At 45.2% G+C, this 16,943-nt stretch overlaps 1 protein-coding gene across 3 annotated transcripts in view; it reads right to left on the bottom strand.

The window, feature by feature from the left end:
• PARN (poly(A)-specific ribonuclease) overlaps positions 1–16,943 on the bottom strand; it is a 182,568-nt gene that overhangs the window by 93,375 nt on the left and 72,250 nt on the right. For all 3 annotated transcript variants that reach the window (XR_012896124.2, XM_006134132.5, XM_025190140.3), the window contains exon 20: positions 7,463–7,549. Coding sequence is in view for 2 of the 3 variants with exons in the window: in XM_006134132.5 (XP_006134194.2) it covers positions 7,463–7,549 (87 nt within the window). In the remaining variant the exon portion in view is untranslated. The remainder of the gene's footprint in view (positions 1–7,462; positions 7,550–16,943) is intronic.

The following is a 16,943-nucleotide window of genomic DNA, read 5'->3' as shown; positions in this document are numbered from 1 at the left end:
GGGGAGGAGAGGTGGTTGAGTGGTTCCAGCCTCCCCAGCCAAGAGCACGGGGGAGGGCAGGTGCTGGAGACAGCAACACTCCATCTCCAAAACACCTATTGGATGTGTTCTGGGTAGGGCTGTGGGTAGGGCAGGTTGGCAGTTTGGGAAGACAAAGCCTTCCCTCGCCTAAGTTAACGGATGCCCATATCTGGCTGACTACCATACAGGTCACACTGAAGCTGCAACCAACTTCTGGACATGAGCTCCAGGACAGCAGAAACAGTTTAAATCTTCATTTTGTGAGTACAGAGTTAGTGCAGGTTCTAGTACAAGGGTGGGCAAGAGGCTGCCAGTGGGCTGGATCCAGCCCGCTACGCCACTGAATCCAGCCCATGGCTGCCTCACTAGGACTCTTAATTACAGTGCAGCGGCAGCTGCTTTAAATGTGGCTGCTCTATTCTGGGAGCGAGGAGGGAGGCTTTGTGCATTGCTCCACCCCTCAGCAAAATCTCCGTTCCCACTGACAAATTTTCAACCAATAGCAGTTGAGATGTTGCAGGCAGCAGAGGCAGCCAATGAAGCCTCCTCCTTTCCTCCCCCCACTCTTTCACCCTGCCCAGAGCAGTGTGACATGGAGCAGGAACAGAATGGGAAAATGTATAATGACTTGTTCAACCTGTCCTAACATTTTTTTAATACATGCTGAATTCCTCCAGAGCATAAACCTATTTAAAAGTCTTAAAATACCAATTTTATTTTTGAAATGCAAAAGTTATAAAATTAAATTAAATATTTAGGACAAACATTAAAACACTTGCATAATTAATAAAGCTTGAAAACTTATGTTCAAGCATCAATGATGAATATCAATGATGAAAATATGAAGTACAGATGTGCAGAAATACATACTTTTTTCAATATATAAGAACATAACAACGGCCGTACTGGGTCAGACCAAAGGTCCATCTAGCCCAGTATCCTGTCTACCGACAGTGGCCAGCACCAGCTGCCCCAGAGAGGGTGGACCGAAGACAATGATCAAGCGATTTGTCTCCTGCCATCTCTCTCCAGCCTCTGACAGACAGAGGCCCAGGACACCATTTTATCCCCTGGCTAATAGCCTTTTATGGACCTAACCTCCATATTATTATCTAGCTTCTCTTTAAACTCTATTATAGTCCTAGCCTTCACAGCCTCCTCTGGCAAGGAGTTCCACAGGTTGACTACACGCTGTGTGAAGAAGAACTTTCTTTTATTAGTTTTGAACCTGCTCCCCATTAATTTCATTTGGTGTCCTCTAGTTCTTCTATTTAGGGAACTAATAAATAACTTTTCTTTATCGGCCCTTTCCACACCACTCATGATTTTATAGACCTTTATCATATCCCCCCTCAGTCTCCTCTTTTCTAAACTGAAAAGTCCCATTCTCTTTAACCTCTCCTCATATGGGACCCGTTCCAAACCCCTAATCATTTTAGTTGCCCTTTTCTGTACCCTTTCCAAGGCCAAAATATCTTTGAGGTGAGGAGACCACATCTGTACACAGTATTCAAGATGTGGGCGTACCATAGTTTTATACAGGGGCAGTAAGATATTCTGGGTCTTATTTTCTATCCCTTTCCTAATAATTCCTAGCATCCTATTTGCCTTTTTGACCGCCGCTGCACACTGCGTGGAAGTTTTCAGAGAACTGTCCACGATAACTCCACGATCTCTTTCATGATTTGTCGTAGCCAAATTAGCCCCCATCATACAGTACGTACAGTTGGGGTTATCCACATTAAATTTCATTTGCCATTTTGTTGCCCAATCACTCAGTTTGGTGAGATCTTCTTGGAGTCCCTCACAGTCTGCTTCTGTCTTGACTATCCTAAGCAGTTTGGTATCATCTGCAAACTTTACTACCTCACTGCTTTACCCCTTTTCTCCAGATCATTTATGAATAAGTTGAAAAGGATTGGTCCCAGGACTGACTCTTGTGGTACACCATTAGTTACCCCTCTCCAATCTGAAAATTTACCATTTATTCCTACCCTTTATATGTCTCAAATTTTGCTTCAAAGTGACTTTAAGAAGTTAAAGTCTTAGCTATATAATGCCTGAATTATTGAAATTGTATTTGTAAAAAATCTAATGTTATTTGTGCATTTCACATTTTGAACGTAACCAAACTTACACCATGGAAAAAGATTAACACTTTCCTCCCTCACTAAATAATTGTCTTACACTGGCAAAATGCTAGGTTTAGTCTGATTAAGTCCAACTCACTCAATCTAATTAGCAAGAACTAAACAAAGACTACCATAAAACATTGGTTAAGTATTATCAAGTGACACTGTTGAATCTATAATACCATTTCAATAGTTTAAAGAGAGAGATTTCTTTAGGCTCTGACCAACACTCATTATAGAAGTTTTAAAAATGTCATTCAGCCAGGGTTTATTTAAAAACAAAGGTAGCTGAAACATTTTAAAACCATGATAGCAAAACAGGGCAAATGGTAAACAATGAAGAGGACTGGTCACTGATACAGAGCAATCTAGATTGCTAAGGAAACTGGACAAAAGCAGACAATACATATTTTAATATAACTAAACAGAAAAGCATATACAGGCAGTCCCCGGGTTACATGAATCCGACTTACATCAGATCCCTACTTACAAACGGGGTGAGGCAACCCCGCACTAGCTGCTTCCCCCCAGCAGACCAGGGAGATGCGGAGCAGCTTTTCTCAGCAGACACCTCAGCTTGAGAATAAAGGACTGAGGGAAGGGAGGTGTGGGAGAATAAAACTGAGCTCTGGAGAAATGTTTGGCTAGAGTTTCCCCTACAATATGTACCAGTTCCGACTTACATACAAATTCAACTTAAGAACAAACCTACAGTCCCTATCTTGTACGTAACCCGGGGACTGCCTGTACATCCAGGAAGCAATGACTCAGAGATTTGGGGGACGGAGCAAACAATCACCCGAATAAGTTCCCAGTCTGATGTGATCAAAAGAACTAACCGTATATAGTCAAATATAAACCCATTCGTTTATAAGTCGACCCCCCCCCCAAACTTAGAAAAAAATGGTAAAAAGTCACTGACCCATTTATATACTGAATTCAGAGAACAGACATCCAAGTCCCAGATCCTCAGAGTCACTGACAGGCCCATAAGCAGGTGTGGTACAAAGGGTGCAAAAGCCCCCTAGCCCCCACAATTCCCTAAGTAAGCATGCTTCAGGTGGCCAGAGGAAGGCAGAAGCAGCATGCTGCCCAAGCCTCCCTCCCCCATACTCTAGCCAGTCAGAGAAAGACTGGGGCTGAATTCCCCACTTACTGGGAGTACTATGGAGGATACATTCACATACTTGTGGTCCACATTTACAAAACAATCGCGCACACACACACCGCAGAAATTGCTGCATATGGGCCTGACTCAGTTTTTAACATTTCCTGAGCAATGGGAAGTAATGCAGGCTGAAGGATTTGCTCATTGTTAAAGTGTTAAGTGTTATCAGTGCTATCAGTTAAGAGTCTCTCAACTGAGAGGCTCTGAGCTAGCAGCTAGCAAGAGATTCAGAGGGGTAGACTTGTTAGTCTGTAACTGGGGAAACTTAAATACAATAACTTCAGGGGATAGCCCACTTAAGTCTGTTACAGAAAAGAACAACAAATGGTCTGGTAGCACTTTAGACTAACAAAATATGTAGAGGATATCATGAGCTTTTGTGGGCACAAGCATCTGGTCTATAAAGTGCTACCAGACCATTTGTTGTTAAAACAATGAATAGTCTAGCAGCACCTTAGATTGGTCAGCTACTGATTTTCAACTCATGGTATAACTGCCATAAGTTTTATGCTTATGATACTTCAATAGACACAATTTATTGCAAAGAAAACTACTGTCTAAGAGAGATTTGAGAGAAAACTTTAGTAGCAAGGGAAATAATTTAATTTAGACTCAAATTATAAAAAAGGCATACATTCCCTAGTTAGGAGTGTTTCAAAACACTAGTACAAAGACTGATGCTAAAGAGCATGAGTAATCAAACATTTTTCAGAAGGATATTTCTAGAGAACTTCATTTTTAAAATGCAAGAAATAGCAAAGCAAAAAACTCTAGATTATACAAGTATTACAGGAAGACAAAACAGATCATCCAAGATCTAATTTCTTATGAAATATGTAATAATTTTACATATTTGTTTATAGCATTCTACTGAAAGTATGTGAATGCTCATCGTAAAAGGAAATGATTTTTTGAAAGAGAATCAAGCATGTTTATATGCAAAGAAATTAACATTTAACAAATAGAAATATTTGGAGAAATGGAGCAGTAAAAAAGTTTCTAAAATTTGTTTATAAGACCAAGTATTTTTTTTGGAAGCTTCACCTCACTTTTAGCACTTTATACAGAACTAGAGCACAACACATATTAACCAGAGATTAGATATTACCTCCAGAAACTGCAACAGAAGCAGCATCCTTGTTATGCTCTGAGAACAAAAAACTTGTAACACAGCTCTGTTGCCAATACAGTGGTAGACCTGCCACTGTGCACTAGGGGCTAAACTCAGATCCCATACCATCACCAGAACTGTGTAGTACCATAAAGATCCCTGAAACTACAGGAGGGGAGCTGCAAAGAGAGTCCTGAAAAAAAATGACACTCAGAATTAAAAACTAGAAGTTTAGGTGAAGCTGACCGTTACTTGATTGTGTTTGTTATATGAAAACTGAATGACTTCCAGCAAAATATTGTTGGTGCTTTTAAAGGCACAATATCACAAAATGAAATACTACTAAGTCAAATCAGATGGAAGAATTCATTTCAAAAGAAAAAAACACAAACAACAGGGAACTCTTTAAGATCATTTTATCAGATGTCCAAAAAGTCACAATTAAGATACAAAGCACATGGGCTTAAAGTGGAAGCGAAAGTACCTATAAAAATGGTAACTAAATAAATTAAAAAAGGAGAAGCTGGTAGCAATGGATATAAATTAGAAGCTAGCAATTGTAGAAAACTTATATGGAAAGTAAAAGGACAAAAATCTACATTCAGCAAAATTAAGGATAATAAGGAGCTATTCAAGCATGTTAGAAACTAAATGAGCCCTAACAATGGCACAGTCCATAACTAGATGAAAATGTAAGAAAAGACTGAAGTGTTAAACTACATGTTGTACTTAGGATGGGGTGGGGAAGTTGTATTCTTATACGAAGCAGCTATAATTTCCATTCCAAGGGCTTATCTAGTCTACACAAAAGTGTCGAAAGGTACTCCCCCTTTTTTGAAAAGCTGCTTTTCCTCAAAAAATTAGGTTTATGCAACTTTTCCAAAAAGGGGGGTTCGCTGAAAAAGCCGAGTCCAAACTACTTTCCTGCAGAATTTGCATATCCTCTTTCGACACTTGCATAAACTAGATAGGCCCCAAAAGTAACTTAGGTGCATATTAAACAAGAGTCTCTGAAGTTAAATACTTTCATGTCAGCAGGTTTGGATACCTTTCATCCAACAGTTTTAGGCGCTAGTCACGGAGTTCCCTGGACCATTAATGCTTCTTTTCAGTAAGTCTTCAAACATTACGGAAGTTCCAGAGGACTGACAAAGCAAATGTTCTAACAATATTTTTAAAAGATAAATGGGATGACCGGCAATAATAGGTCTGTCAGCTAACATTGACCTTGGCCAAACAAACAATAAGGAGCGAGAAGAATTAATAGTTAATAATGTTACTAAAAAAGAAAAAAAGATTAAATAAATAATGCCAATCATCAGAGGTTTACGAAAAACAGATTGTGTAACTTGACATGTTTTTGATTAAATTAAAAGTTCAATTGATGAAGGTAACAGTATTGTATTGATCTAATAAACTTCTATAAGACATTTGACTTGGTACTGCGCCTGACATTTTTATTAAAAACTAAAATGACTCAAAATAAATATCAGCATAAACTAAATAGATTAGAAACTGGCTACCAGGTCTCAAAATTTTAAAAGGGGGAAATCATGGTTATTTTGATGGGTTTTCAAGAGTGTCCTGTAAGGACTGGTTCTTGCCCTTATGCTATTTAACATTTTTTGCACAGCGACTTAGAATTAAAAGCCATACTTGATAAAGTTGCCAGATGACTGGAGAAGTAGTAAATAACAAAGAGTGGTCTGTGTCAGAGACCTGTTATCTGGATTGCTTGGTAAAATGGGCATAAACCATCAGTGTACATTTAAATATAACCAAATCTAAGACCATATATTTAGGAACAAAGAATGCAAGCCATCTCTAAAGGATGAGGGACTCTTATCTTGGGAAGCAGCAACTTTGAAATGAGACTCATGGGAGATAGTCAGCTGAAGGATAGTTCCCTCTGCAACTCTGTGGCCAAAAGAGCTAATGTGATCCCACTGATGTACAAAGAAGGGAATATCAAGTAAGAATAAATTATCAATACTGTATTTTGTACTGGTGCAAGTAGTACTAGAATTCTGTGTCCTGTTATGGTGTCCACAATTCAAGAAAGATGTTGGAAAATGGATAAAGGTTCAGAGAAAAGCCACAATGAACAGAGTGGAAAAAACACATGGGGGGGAGGGGGTCAATCTAATTTTCTTATCAAAGAGAAGGTTTAAGAGTAATGTGATCAATCTATAAATACCTACTCGAGGAACAGAAATTTGACACTGAAGAGATTGTCCAAATAATGGGCAGATTTAGATTGGAAATAAGGTACTTTTTTAAAAAATGGTGGAAGCAATTAAAGTACTGGAATATACCTAGGGCTGCGTGGTCCTTTTAAGAACATAAGAACTGCTATACTGGGTCAGACCAAAGGTCTATCTAGCCCAGTATCCTGTCTGCCAACAGTGGACACACTTTACATAGTCGATCTAAAGGTAGTAAAATGGATGTTCCCATTCTCCCTGTTCCCAGTTTCACAAATAGCAAGACTCTCAGATGTAGAATATGCTGCTCTTTGACTTTTCAAAACTCAGGAATGGCCAGGAGCCCATGGATAAGACCACCAACAGGAGTGGAATATGAGCTCCACTGAACAGAACACTGCTGAGCAGTTGCTAATAAGCCTACTGATTAATGTCTACTTCCTACCTCACCAGATTTGGTCATCTCTCACCATAACTTATCTTCACTCCTTTCCCAACTACATCTTGCCCTTTTTGTCCAAAACTACTCTATTTTTATTCTTCTTGCAACAAAACAAGTAGCCCTCCCTGCCTTCAGCAGAAGTTTTGATTTCTGATTTGCCATTTCCTTTTATCCAACTCCTGAACTTCTATCTATTTCAGCTTCCAAATTTAGGAGTTCTGCAACTCTCTCTACTGCTCATTTCCTTATTCAGTCTTATCACTCTCTATCCTAGCAGCTGATCAGTCTAGAGCTAGGATTGAATGTATAGACAGATCTGTTTAGATTGCCATTATAAAAGCAGGACAGTTTCCAAAGTCAGAAAGACTCAGCTCAATTACTTACCGAAGGCACTGAAAAGCTGGTAAAGATCACTAGTCTTCCACTCTTTTGGAAATGTAACATGAAGAACATGGTCTCGTTTTGGCTGCACTGCAAAATAAGAATGCATTTAAAAATGCAATCAGGTATTCATATAAGTTTGAATTGTTCATTTCAGAAAAAACAAACGTATGCTCTAACAATTTTTCATAGAAAACTGATACGTGATGTTCAAAATTATATGCAGTTAATGACGGGAGTACCATTACTGTCATTCTGAATGAAAATTTCAGCTTAAATCAAACTGGCCCATTTGTGATGCATTTGAAATAACTGTGTATGCAGCAGTAAATGCTCACAAATCATGTATGTGCATTTTTTGCCCAGAATTGCTCTTATGTAATTATGAAAATCCAGTCTCTTACATCTTTTCCACCAACTTCAAGGGAAACTAAACTTACTCTAAAACAGTTTTTAATTGTGTTTTCACACTGTACCAAAAATACAAATTAGAACATAAAACAATCCTCCTCATGTAATTTATCCCATTTAAGTTAAAATTGCAAAACCAAAGACCTGTTCCTTTATATTAACAATAAAAGTGGAGGAACACTGTAGGATGGAAATGATAATTATACCAGGACCCCTACCCATGCCAGGAAAATTATCTGGCTATTAGTAAATTAAATACCGAAATAGCAAGTGCAGGCTTTGACTGAACATACACCTTTCACAGGACTCTTGCCGTACATTTACTGAGTTTGTGCATGATTGTGACAAAAGCAGCTTTGTTTCATTTTCAGACACTCACATTTGGTAATTTCCTCATCCCAATAAAAGAAAAAAGAATAGGATATCAATACTTTAAAGAGGCAGATAATTTATACAATTTGCCATTTTATATATAAAAATCCAGAATATATTCTATTTGGCATATATCCTTGATGAAGAATTACTGAACATTGCCTGTTTTACTTTATTGATCTCTCCTTGCCAATTTCAAGGTCTACTCTCACAAAGAGTAGGGAATTGGTCTGGAAAGACTATTATTGGGATAACCTCAAGTGGCAAATATAATCCAGTGATGCCAACTTTCTGATTACTATCTGCTACTTCCTTCCAAATCTATAACATTCAAAGATTTAATCTAATGTATTATTTTGGGTTGGTTAAGTCGAACTCGGGTGGAAAGCCTTGCACGTTGGAGCTGGATGTGGCCTCCAGCTTGCCTGGATCCAACACCTCAAGGCTCAGAGCTCCCCTCAGCATTGGGGAGCCCACACTGGCACTCCAGTCACCTTCCCCTTACCCTGGAGCTAGAATACACAAAATACTACTAGCCTGTCGTCCCGTCCCCCGGCTCTGGTGTGTGAGGGGAATGCAAGGAATGCCTTTCTCCTTCTCAGTCGTGGGCCATGTCAGTGAGGATTTGTTTTTTATTTTTTGTTTCTCACTTATATGTAGCCCCTGACTGATTTTTCTGTGGGTCAGTGACCCCCAACCCAAAAAAGGTTTTCCACCCCTTGTCTAACTCTGCTCCAAGTTGTTCAGGAGAACACACATGAGTTAACATTACAGACTCTGTGCTATAAACCAGGAGTGTGAAGTTGAGTGCAACTGCCACCACTGCAAAATTGTGCTAAGGCAACATCTTAGCATTTCTGGTATCCTCTCCATGAGGATCCTATTAAGAATTCCTTATAAATCTGAGATTTTAAAAAATAAGAGCGAGTACCTTAATTTAAAAATTTAACTTTACTTTGGTCTGTACAGTACAGAAATGTACAGTTGTATATTTTAAGCTTTTGTTCGTCAACTTTCAGAACTGCTGATTATAAATATGTATTTTAATCTTAAATATATATTTTTTTAATTTTAGCACTATTTTACATTAAATATATTACTTGCTAGTTTCTGATCATTTTGGCTCCCGCTACACTGAATCCTGTACAATATAAGCCTTGTCCCTGACATAAGAAATTTAATCAAAAGATTTTCTACGAGGACAAGTAAATGCTATGTGCACTGATTTTAGTGTGCTCTATTAGACACTAAAATTGGCCCGGCCATTTTGAGCTAAAGGTTGGACCTCCCTAGTCTGGTACCCCTGGGAGCTGAGTAGTCCCGAAGAAAGGAGTTTGCCAGACCAGGGGAGATCAGGCCTGGGGCTTTCCCAGGACTTACCTCTTGTCCCTCAGCCCAATCAGTATGCCACCCCAGGCCAGCTGCTGGAGCTCTTATCAGGGTCAACAGCCCCCCTCTGGCTGGCAGGACTCCCTGTTCCTAGCAGTCAGCCCTGCTCTGACCCAGGGGGCTTGCTGCCCTTGCTGGCAGTGCTCAACTCCTGGCCAGAGGGGCACTCCTTCCACCTGCAGCCAGTCTGCTACACCAAGTAGAGCTCAGCTCCTAGCCAGTGGAATGCCCTTCCCCCTCGCCCTGCCCCATCCCGAAGGCTCCACTTTTCTGGCCAGCGTGGTTTCCTGCCCCAAGCCCTGCTCCTAATGGCCACTGCCATCAGCAGGGCTCTGCACCTCCAGTTACCAGCCCCACTCCATCTTCAAGCATACTGGCCTGGCTCCTTGCCCTCAGGCCATTGGCCCTGCAGGCTGCCAGGCTAGATGAGCTCCTAGCCGCTGGCAACCTCTGTGGCTTGCAGCTCTCTGGTCCAGTAACCTACCAGACCACAGATGTTGCTGGACCAAGAGAGTTCTGGACCACAGAGGTTCAACTTGTACTATAAGCATAAGGTATTAAAAATCCTAGCACAACCCAGAGAAGTCACTACATATGGCACAAAGGCTAGCTAGTTCTGGAAAATACACTTATACTGACAATTTAACTTCCCCTTCATAATGCAGTGCTAATGGAAACTACAGACCCATATAACAAGCAAGTCAATCTGGAGTGAAAAGAACAGGCTTAAGCACAAAGTATCAACATAACACTGATCAATGAAAAGTACAGATTGTGAAGTGTGGATACTAAGGTATATCTGAAAAACATGTTCATCTAATTAATTCATGTACAACAACTTTTCTCTTTTATGATAAGATATACAGAATTAAAATGAGGGGAATTTACAGGTAACATTGGATCGTGGCAACAAAAATCCTTCTACACCTTATATTGGCTGTATATTGGTTATTGCTTTTTCTATATTTTTGTAATTAAGATGGCCACCAAAATCCACAATTAGCACCTTTGAACTGATCCTTCTAATCTGCATTTAAATCTAGCCGTACACTTCCTAGAATAGAGCCAAGGCTCCGTAACTCATGTTCTTCAAGATGTGTTGCTCATGTCCACTCAACATAGGTGTGCGTGCTCACCACATGCACTAGTGCTGGAAGTTTTTCCTTAAGCACTATCTGTAGGAGCCAAGGTCCCCTAAGTGGCACACACATGCCACACTATATAGGGCACTCCCTAGCCTCTCCCACCTCAGTTCCTTCTTGCCAGAACTTCAGAAAGGAAGAGGGTGGGAAGCTGAATGGACATAAGCAAAGATGAAATAAAGGGGATGCACCCTGGTGCACTGCTCAGGTAAGAGCGGGCTGCAATCCAGCAACAGTCTGGGCGCTTGATCTGGAGCAGGCAATTTAAAGATGCCTGATGAGAGCACATTGTAAGGGAGGTGCCCACACTCCCAGCTTGCTTATTGTGTGGTCATGGTGGCCCAGCCCCACTCCAAGAGGGGGAGCAGCAACAGCCCCTGTGCGGTTACAGCAGCCCAGCCAAAGTCCAAAGGCAGGCCCTGGGTCTGGCCACAAGAGGGGCTGGGGGCAGCTCTGCTTTGACTTCACTCCTGCAGAGGGCAGAACAGACTCCTGTCTTGCTGTGGCTGCGGTGGCCCGATCCTGGCCACAGTCTAGCCTCCATCTTCCATGGAAGGGGCTGGCGACAGCTCCACTCCTACCTCAGTGGGGTAAAGGGCAGAATTGGCTCCTGTCCCGCCACAGCTGCAACAGACCAGCTATAGCGCCAATCCTGGGGCATGCCCTCCATGTGGCCTCACTCCTGCCACAGTGTGGGGGGTGGGGAAGCAAATTAGCTCCTACCCAGTTGAGGCAGCCCGGGCTTGACCCAAACCCTGGACAAGGCCCTGTGGTCTGGCCCCATCTGCCAGGGGAACGGCTGGCGGCAGCCCCATCCCGCCATGGTGGCCTGGCCCCGCACCTGCTGACACACATAGGAGAGAAGGGGTAATTGGCCATAGTGATCCTGGCTTGGCCCCTGTCCAGCTGCAGCAGCCTAGTAAGTTAGCCTGACTCCAGCCCCTCCCCCCCCCACACACACTTCCTCCAATCCCCAGTCCTCTGCCCTGCCTTATGCAAACTCCCCCCCCCACAGCCTCAAACCCCCTGCCCTGTGCCCCTCGTACACCCTGTGACGGCGCGTTGGGAGTCCCCTGTCTCCTGCACCCCGAAATGGCACAAACAGACTGCACCAGCCGGTGAAATAGAGAAAGTTTATTGCCTCTCCAGGATACAGCACAGCACAGATGTAATCTGGTCACAGAGCTGGGCTAGGATGCCTCAGGCCCCCTTGAGATGGGGGAGACTGGGCCCCTAAACTCCAGCCCCTTTCCCTAGGCTGTCTCCTCCATGCTCCCAGACAGCAACTAACTCTCACTCTTCCAGCCCTGCCCCCCCAGCCAGGGCAGCATTCCACCTTCCTTTGTTCCTCTCCATGGGGGGTGTCTGGCCATACCGATTGAGAGGTCCCTTTGCATAGTGACTCATCCTGTTTTGCTGGGTTGTGGTACCCACGGCAGCCAGTGGGGGTTACCCCAGAGCCAGCAGCATAGAAACCAGCTAGGTACCCCCACTACATCACACACCCCAACCCTGACTTCTGCACAAACGTCCACAGCCCATCCCGCTGCCCTGAGCTCCCTACACTCCAATTTCTTACAGTTATGGTTGTATTACACCCTTCCTGCCCTGAGCTCACCCTCCGCAAGTGGAGGCAGATTGTGACAGGACAGTACCTGTAAAAAATGTAAGTTACTTTCACCCCTGCATGTAAGCAACACTTCTCAAAGAACACCAGTTATGGAACAGGTAACAGTCTTTTCTTCTTCGAGTGCCTGCTCGCTTCCATTTAACATAAGTGACTGCAAGCCATGTCTGCCAAAGTGGGTAGGAGTTGAGGACATGCAGACTGCAGTATAGCTCTGCCGAGTGCTGCATCCTCCCTAGCTTGTTGTGCGATGGTGTAGCATGACGTAAATATGGATGACCATTTCGCTGCTCAACAGATATCTTGGATCGCAATAGGAGTGAGAAAGGCTTGCGAAGAAGTTTAAGCCCTAGTGGAGTGGTCCCTGATCAACATGGAGGGCTGGACCCTTGCCAACTTGTAGTATGTACAGATACAAGAGGTAATCCATTTGGAGAGCCTCTGGGAAAATGTCATATTCTCCCCTCCCTCCCCCATTCAGGCCACGAAGAGCACAGAACCACTGAAACAGGAAGGCATCTGGCAAAGAGCCCCCGCTTGAGACTGAACTGGGAGCAAAATGTTGCCTCTCACATGCTCCTTCATCTCAAACAGGTCCACTGGGGGGAGCCCCACTCATGGAAGAGAGAGATGACTATATCAGGGTGAAGAGCCCACTTGTGGTAAGAAGAGAATTCTCTGCTGAGACCATCCATGACCACATTCCGCACCTCAGGAAAGTGACATGCCTCCAACATGAAGTTGTGGAGAGCACCAAAATCTCAGCGGCACATTGCTTCCTTGACAACCTCTAGGGAACAGGCACCTCCTTGCCTGTTGAACTAGTACATGATGGCTGTATTTTCAGTGAAGACACACACCACCCTGCCTAAGAGATGAGGAACACATGCCACGCACACATTTCTGATCACCCTGAGCTTCTTGAGGTTTATGTACAACGTCACCTCTATGGACCACTCTCACTGGGTCCAAACAGTACCCATGAGCCCTCCCCACAATCAGAAGTGTTGGCTCCTAGCTCTCTCGAGTGCAGCTGCTGGTGAAGGGGTTTCCAGACATGATGTATTCTGATGGTCCACTACCCGAGGGTTTGCAGGATGTGATGCAGAACCATCACCACCCTTGTCAGTGAATGTCTGGCTGGATGCCTGCCACAGGTGGAGGGGCCTCATCTTGAGCCTGGCAAAGGGTTCAAAATAAGTGCAAGCTGTCACGTGCCCCAGAATTTGCTGACACACCTGCACTGTAGTCATCGGTATGTGAGCAAGTTTTGAACCTCTCTGAGGGAGTGATGCCCTGGCTTGAGTGGAATCCAAAAAAGCACCAATGAACTCTAACCTTTTAGTCTGCACTAACACTGGTTTATTTTCATTCATCAGGAGGCTGAGTCTGGAAGAAAAGAAATGGGGAGGATCCATTGAGTCTGGTGTGCTGTCCTTGGGCACATCCTCAAAGGGCTGGGGGAGGACCTTGGCTGGGGGCTTAGGCTGGCTGGTAGACTGCTGGCTAGAATGAGAATGTTGGCCCTGCTTTTTCCTGAAAGCCTGTAGGTGGGAGGAGGCAGTATCATGCTGAAAATAGGGCCCTTTTGACAGTGAGGACTGAGGCTTGAACTTCTTCCTCTGTCCCTGGGATATACAGGCCCAGGATCTTTAGGATAGTTCAGGATTCCTTAAGCTTGAGCAGTTTATTGTCTGTTTGAGCTACAAACAGAGCACCCATGTCAAAGGGTAGGTCCTGGACAGGAGTTCTGTGCCTACAGGAAAAGGGCTGAGAGGAGGAGCCAAGCTGCCTTCCCACATGGAGATGGCTGATGCCATGGAGTGAGCTACTGAGTCTGCTGCAGCAGAAGCCACCTGCAGCACTGCCATGGCCACAGAAGAACCCTCCTCCAGCAGGGCTCTGAACTCTTTTTGTAGGCCTTCTGGAAGGGAAGTCTCAAGCTCCGCCATTGCCTGCCACATGTTCACGTTGTAGATGGCAAATAAAGCCTGGTGGTTCGCCACCCTGAGCTGGAAGCTGGCCAAGGAATAATGTTTTCAAGCAACCAAGTCCAAGTGTATTAAGTCTATTCCTGGAAGTAGGGGCAGGCTGGCCCTGGCATTCCTCATGATTCACCAATTCCACCACTAGCGAACTAGGAGGTGGGTGGGTATACAAGTACTCCTTGCCTTGGCAGGAACAAAGTACCTCCACTCCAGCAACTCTGAGATCAGCAGAATAGACAAAAGCATCTGCCACATGACCTTGGCAATCTTGGCTATCACCCTGAGGTAGAGCCACTCCCAGGATGCTCTCCTGCACCTCCTCCGCAGGAAGGCCCAAGCCAACTGCCATCCTTCTCAGGAGGTCCTGATGGGTCCTCATATCCTCTAAGGGTACTACTGGAGGAGAAGCCATTATCACTTCATGTAGCTAGGAGGAAGAGGAGGCTTGATCAAACCAATTTTCCTCTGGAGAGAAGGGGTTGGTCGCTTGCCAAGTCCCCCATCCGTAAGATGGTTGTTGCCACTGCTTCAGCTGGATGCGCACAAGAAGCTGAAGGAACCAAGGGAGCTTGCAATGTTCCAGTCACCAAGCAAGTAACTTGGAATCCCCAGGGGGTCCCTGGGCACCACTGAGCCTGCCATTGCAACTGAGGCCATCATGGGGCCTGCCATTGCAACTGAGGCTTCCAGGCTCTCTCCTCTGCAGAAGAGAGTGGGAGCTTGCTGTGCTTATCAACTGAAGGCCAGACAGCAGCTTTTCTCTATGCTGAGAACCAGTCAGTGCCGGGGGTGGTGGTACCAGCATGGCCTGGAAGACCTGTCATATGGAGGAAAGACGAACCTACAGTAACAGGGACAGGAGCTTGGTGCTGCCTGGGCCTTCTCTTGGGAGTTATCAGCTGACTGAGTGCCCGTCTTGCCCTTGTCCTTGCGAAGGCCCTGGGCCTTCTCCACCCAATTTCTTTGGGTGCCTGGCTAGAGCCAGTGACAAAAAATGGTGCTCAGTTGTTGACACTGGAGGAGCACTGTGCACCAATGCCCCAGTGCCAAGTCCAAACACTGGTCCTGTGGAGCTAGCATAGACTCCATTAGTAAGGCCTGGAGTCAAATTCCCCATTCTTTAATAGTTCTGGAATGGAAGGATCTGCAGACGCAGCGCCTTCCCAATACATGTCCTTCCTCCAGACAGTGAAGGCATTCAGCATGCAGATCGCTTACTGCCATAGGCCCACAGCAGGGGTGGCCAGATAAAGAGCCACAATAGCAGTGGAGAGAGTGAAGAGCCGGAGAAAAGTTGTTGAGACAACAAAACAGAAAACACGCCACACTGGGGGAAAAATAGGTGCTGGTACATCCGTCCCAGGGCATGGCCCTTTTTGGGAGGGGAGGGGGGGGGCTCAACAACTTTGTCCTGGCTCTTCACACGATCTCCACTGCTACTGTGGCTCACAAAAAAGCACTGGGAAGTGGTGAGAGGTGCAAGCTCTGGGAGGGAAGTAGAGAAGAGGATGGTGGGTCAGGGAGGGGGCTCCAGGCTGGAAACTGTTGGGGTCAGGGGGAGGGTGGGGTGCTGAGCAAGCCACAGGCTTGTGGCTGTGAGGGTGAAGGAGTTTGGGCTGGGGTGCATAAGGGGCTCAGGGCAGGAAGGCTGGGAGTATGATGGGCTCAGGACACAGATTTGCAGGAGTGTTGTGGCAGAAGACTGGGGGTGTGGGGTGCAGGAGTTCAGGGATGAGAGAGGCTCAGGACAGGGGGTTCCAGTGTATGATAGGCTCAGGTTTGGGATCTGGGGTGGTGCAGGAGTGTTATGATGCTGAGGCCAGATGGAGACTTGGCCCCAATTGGGGGCTTGTTGGCCAGGCTTCATTTTTAAATAAAATATGATGTCAAACACAAAATATTCCAGCGTTGTCTTTATTTATGAGGGGGGCGGCAAACCTTTTTTGAGTTAGGGGTGACTGACCCACAGTCAGTCGGGGCCACACAACTGAGATGCAAAAAAACAACCCTTCCAAAACCCCACAAGCCTTACTAATGTGCCCCCAACTGTGCTGGTGGGGGCAGGGGACAGGGTGCTGGGACAGGGTGCTGGGGCAGGGTACGCATGGGGGGGGGTCTAGCCAGGGGGAGGGGACAGAGACAGCTGGGGCCAGTACCTGGGGATCCTGGGTCTCAGGAAGCGCGCTGGCTGCTCTTCCCTCCCCCCACCCCGCTCTAACCCAATCCCCCTCCCCTTCCTCAGAGCTAGGCACACCCCCCCCCAACCCAATCTCCCTCCCCAGAGCCAGGTGCCGGCCCCCCTCTATAACAATCCCACTCCCCTCCCACCCCAACCTAATTCTCAGGTCCCGGAGGTGGAGCCACCAGTACAGCCATACGCGTCTCCCTCCAGGCGCTGGGGCACATGCGCTGAGCAGCTGGCCTTGAGACATGCTGGCTGGGATGCCATGTGCACATTCCCCCGTCCCCGAACTCAACCCCCCTTCTTCTCCCTCCCCCCAACCTAATTCTCAGGTCCCAGAGCCACCGCCACTACAGCTGCACGTCTCCATCCA

The sequence above is a fragment of the Pelodiscus sinensis genome, chromosome 15 (assembly GCF_052426305.1).
Source record: "Pelodiscus sinensis isolate ZL-2025 chromosome 15, ASM5242630v1, whole genome shotgun sequence".
Taxonomy (NCBI): Eukaryota; Metazoa; Chordata; order Testudines; family Trionychidae; genus Pelodiscus; species Pelodiscus sinensis.
The sequence above is the reverse complement of the archived record's forward strand: the minus strand, read 5'-3'. Positions and strand labels throughout refer to the sequence as shown.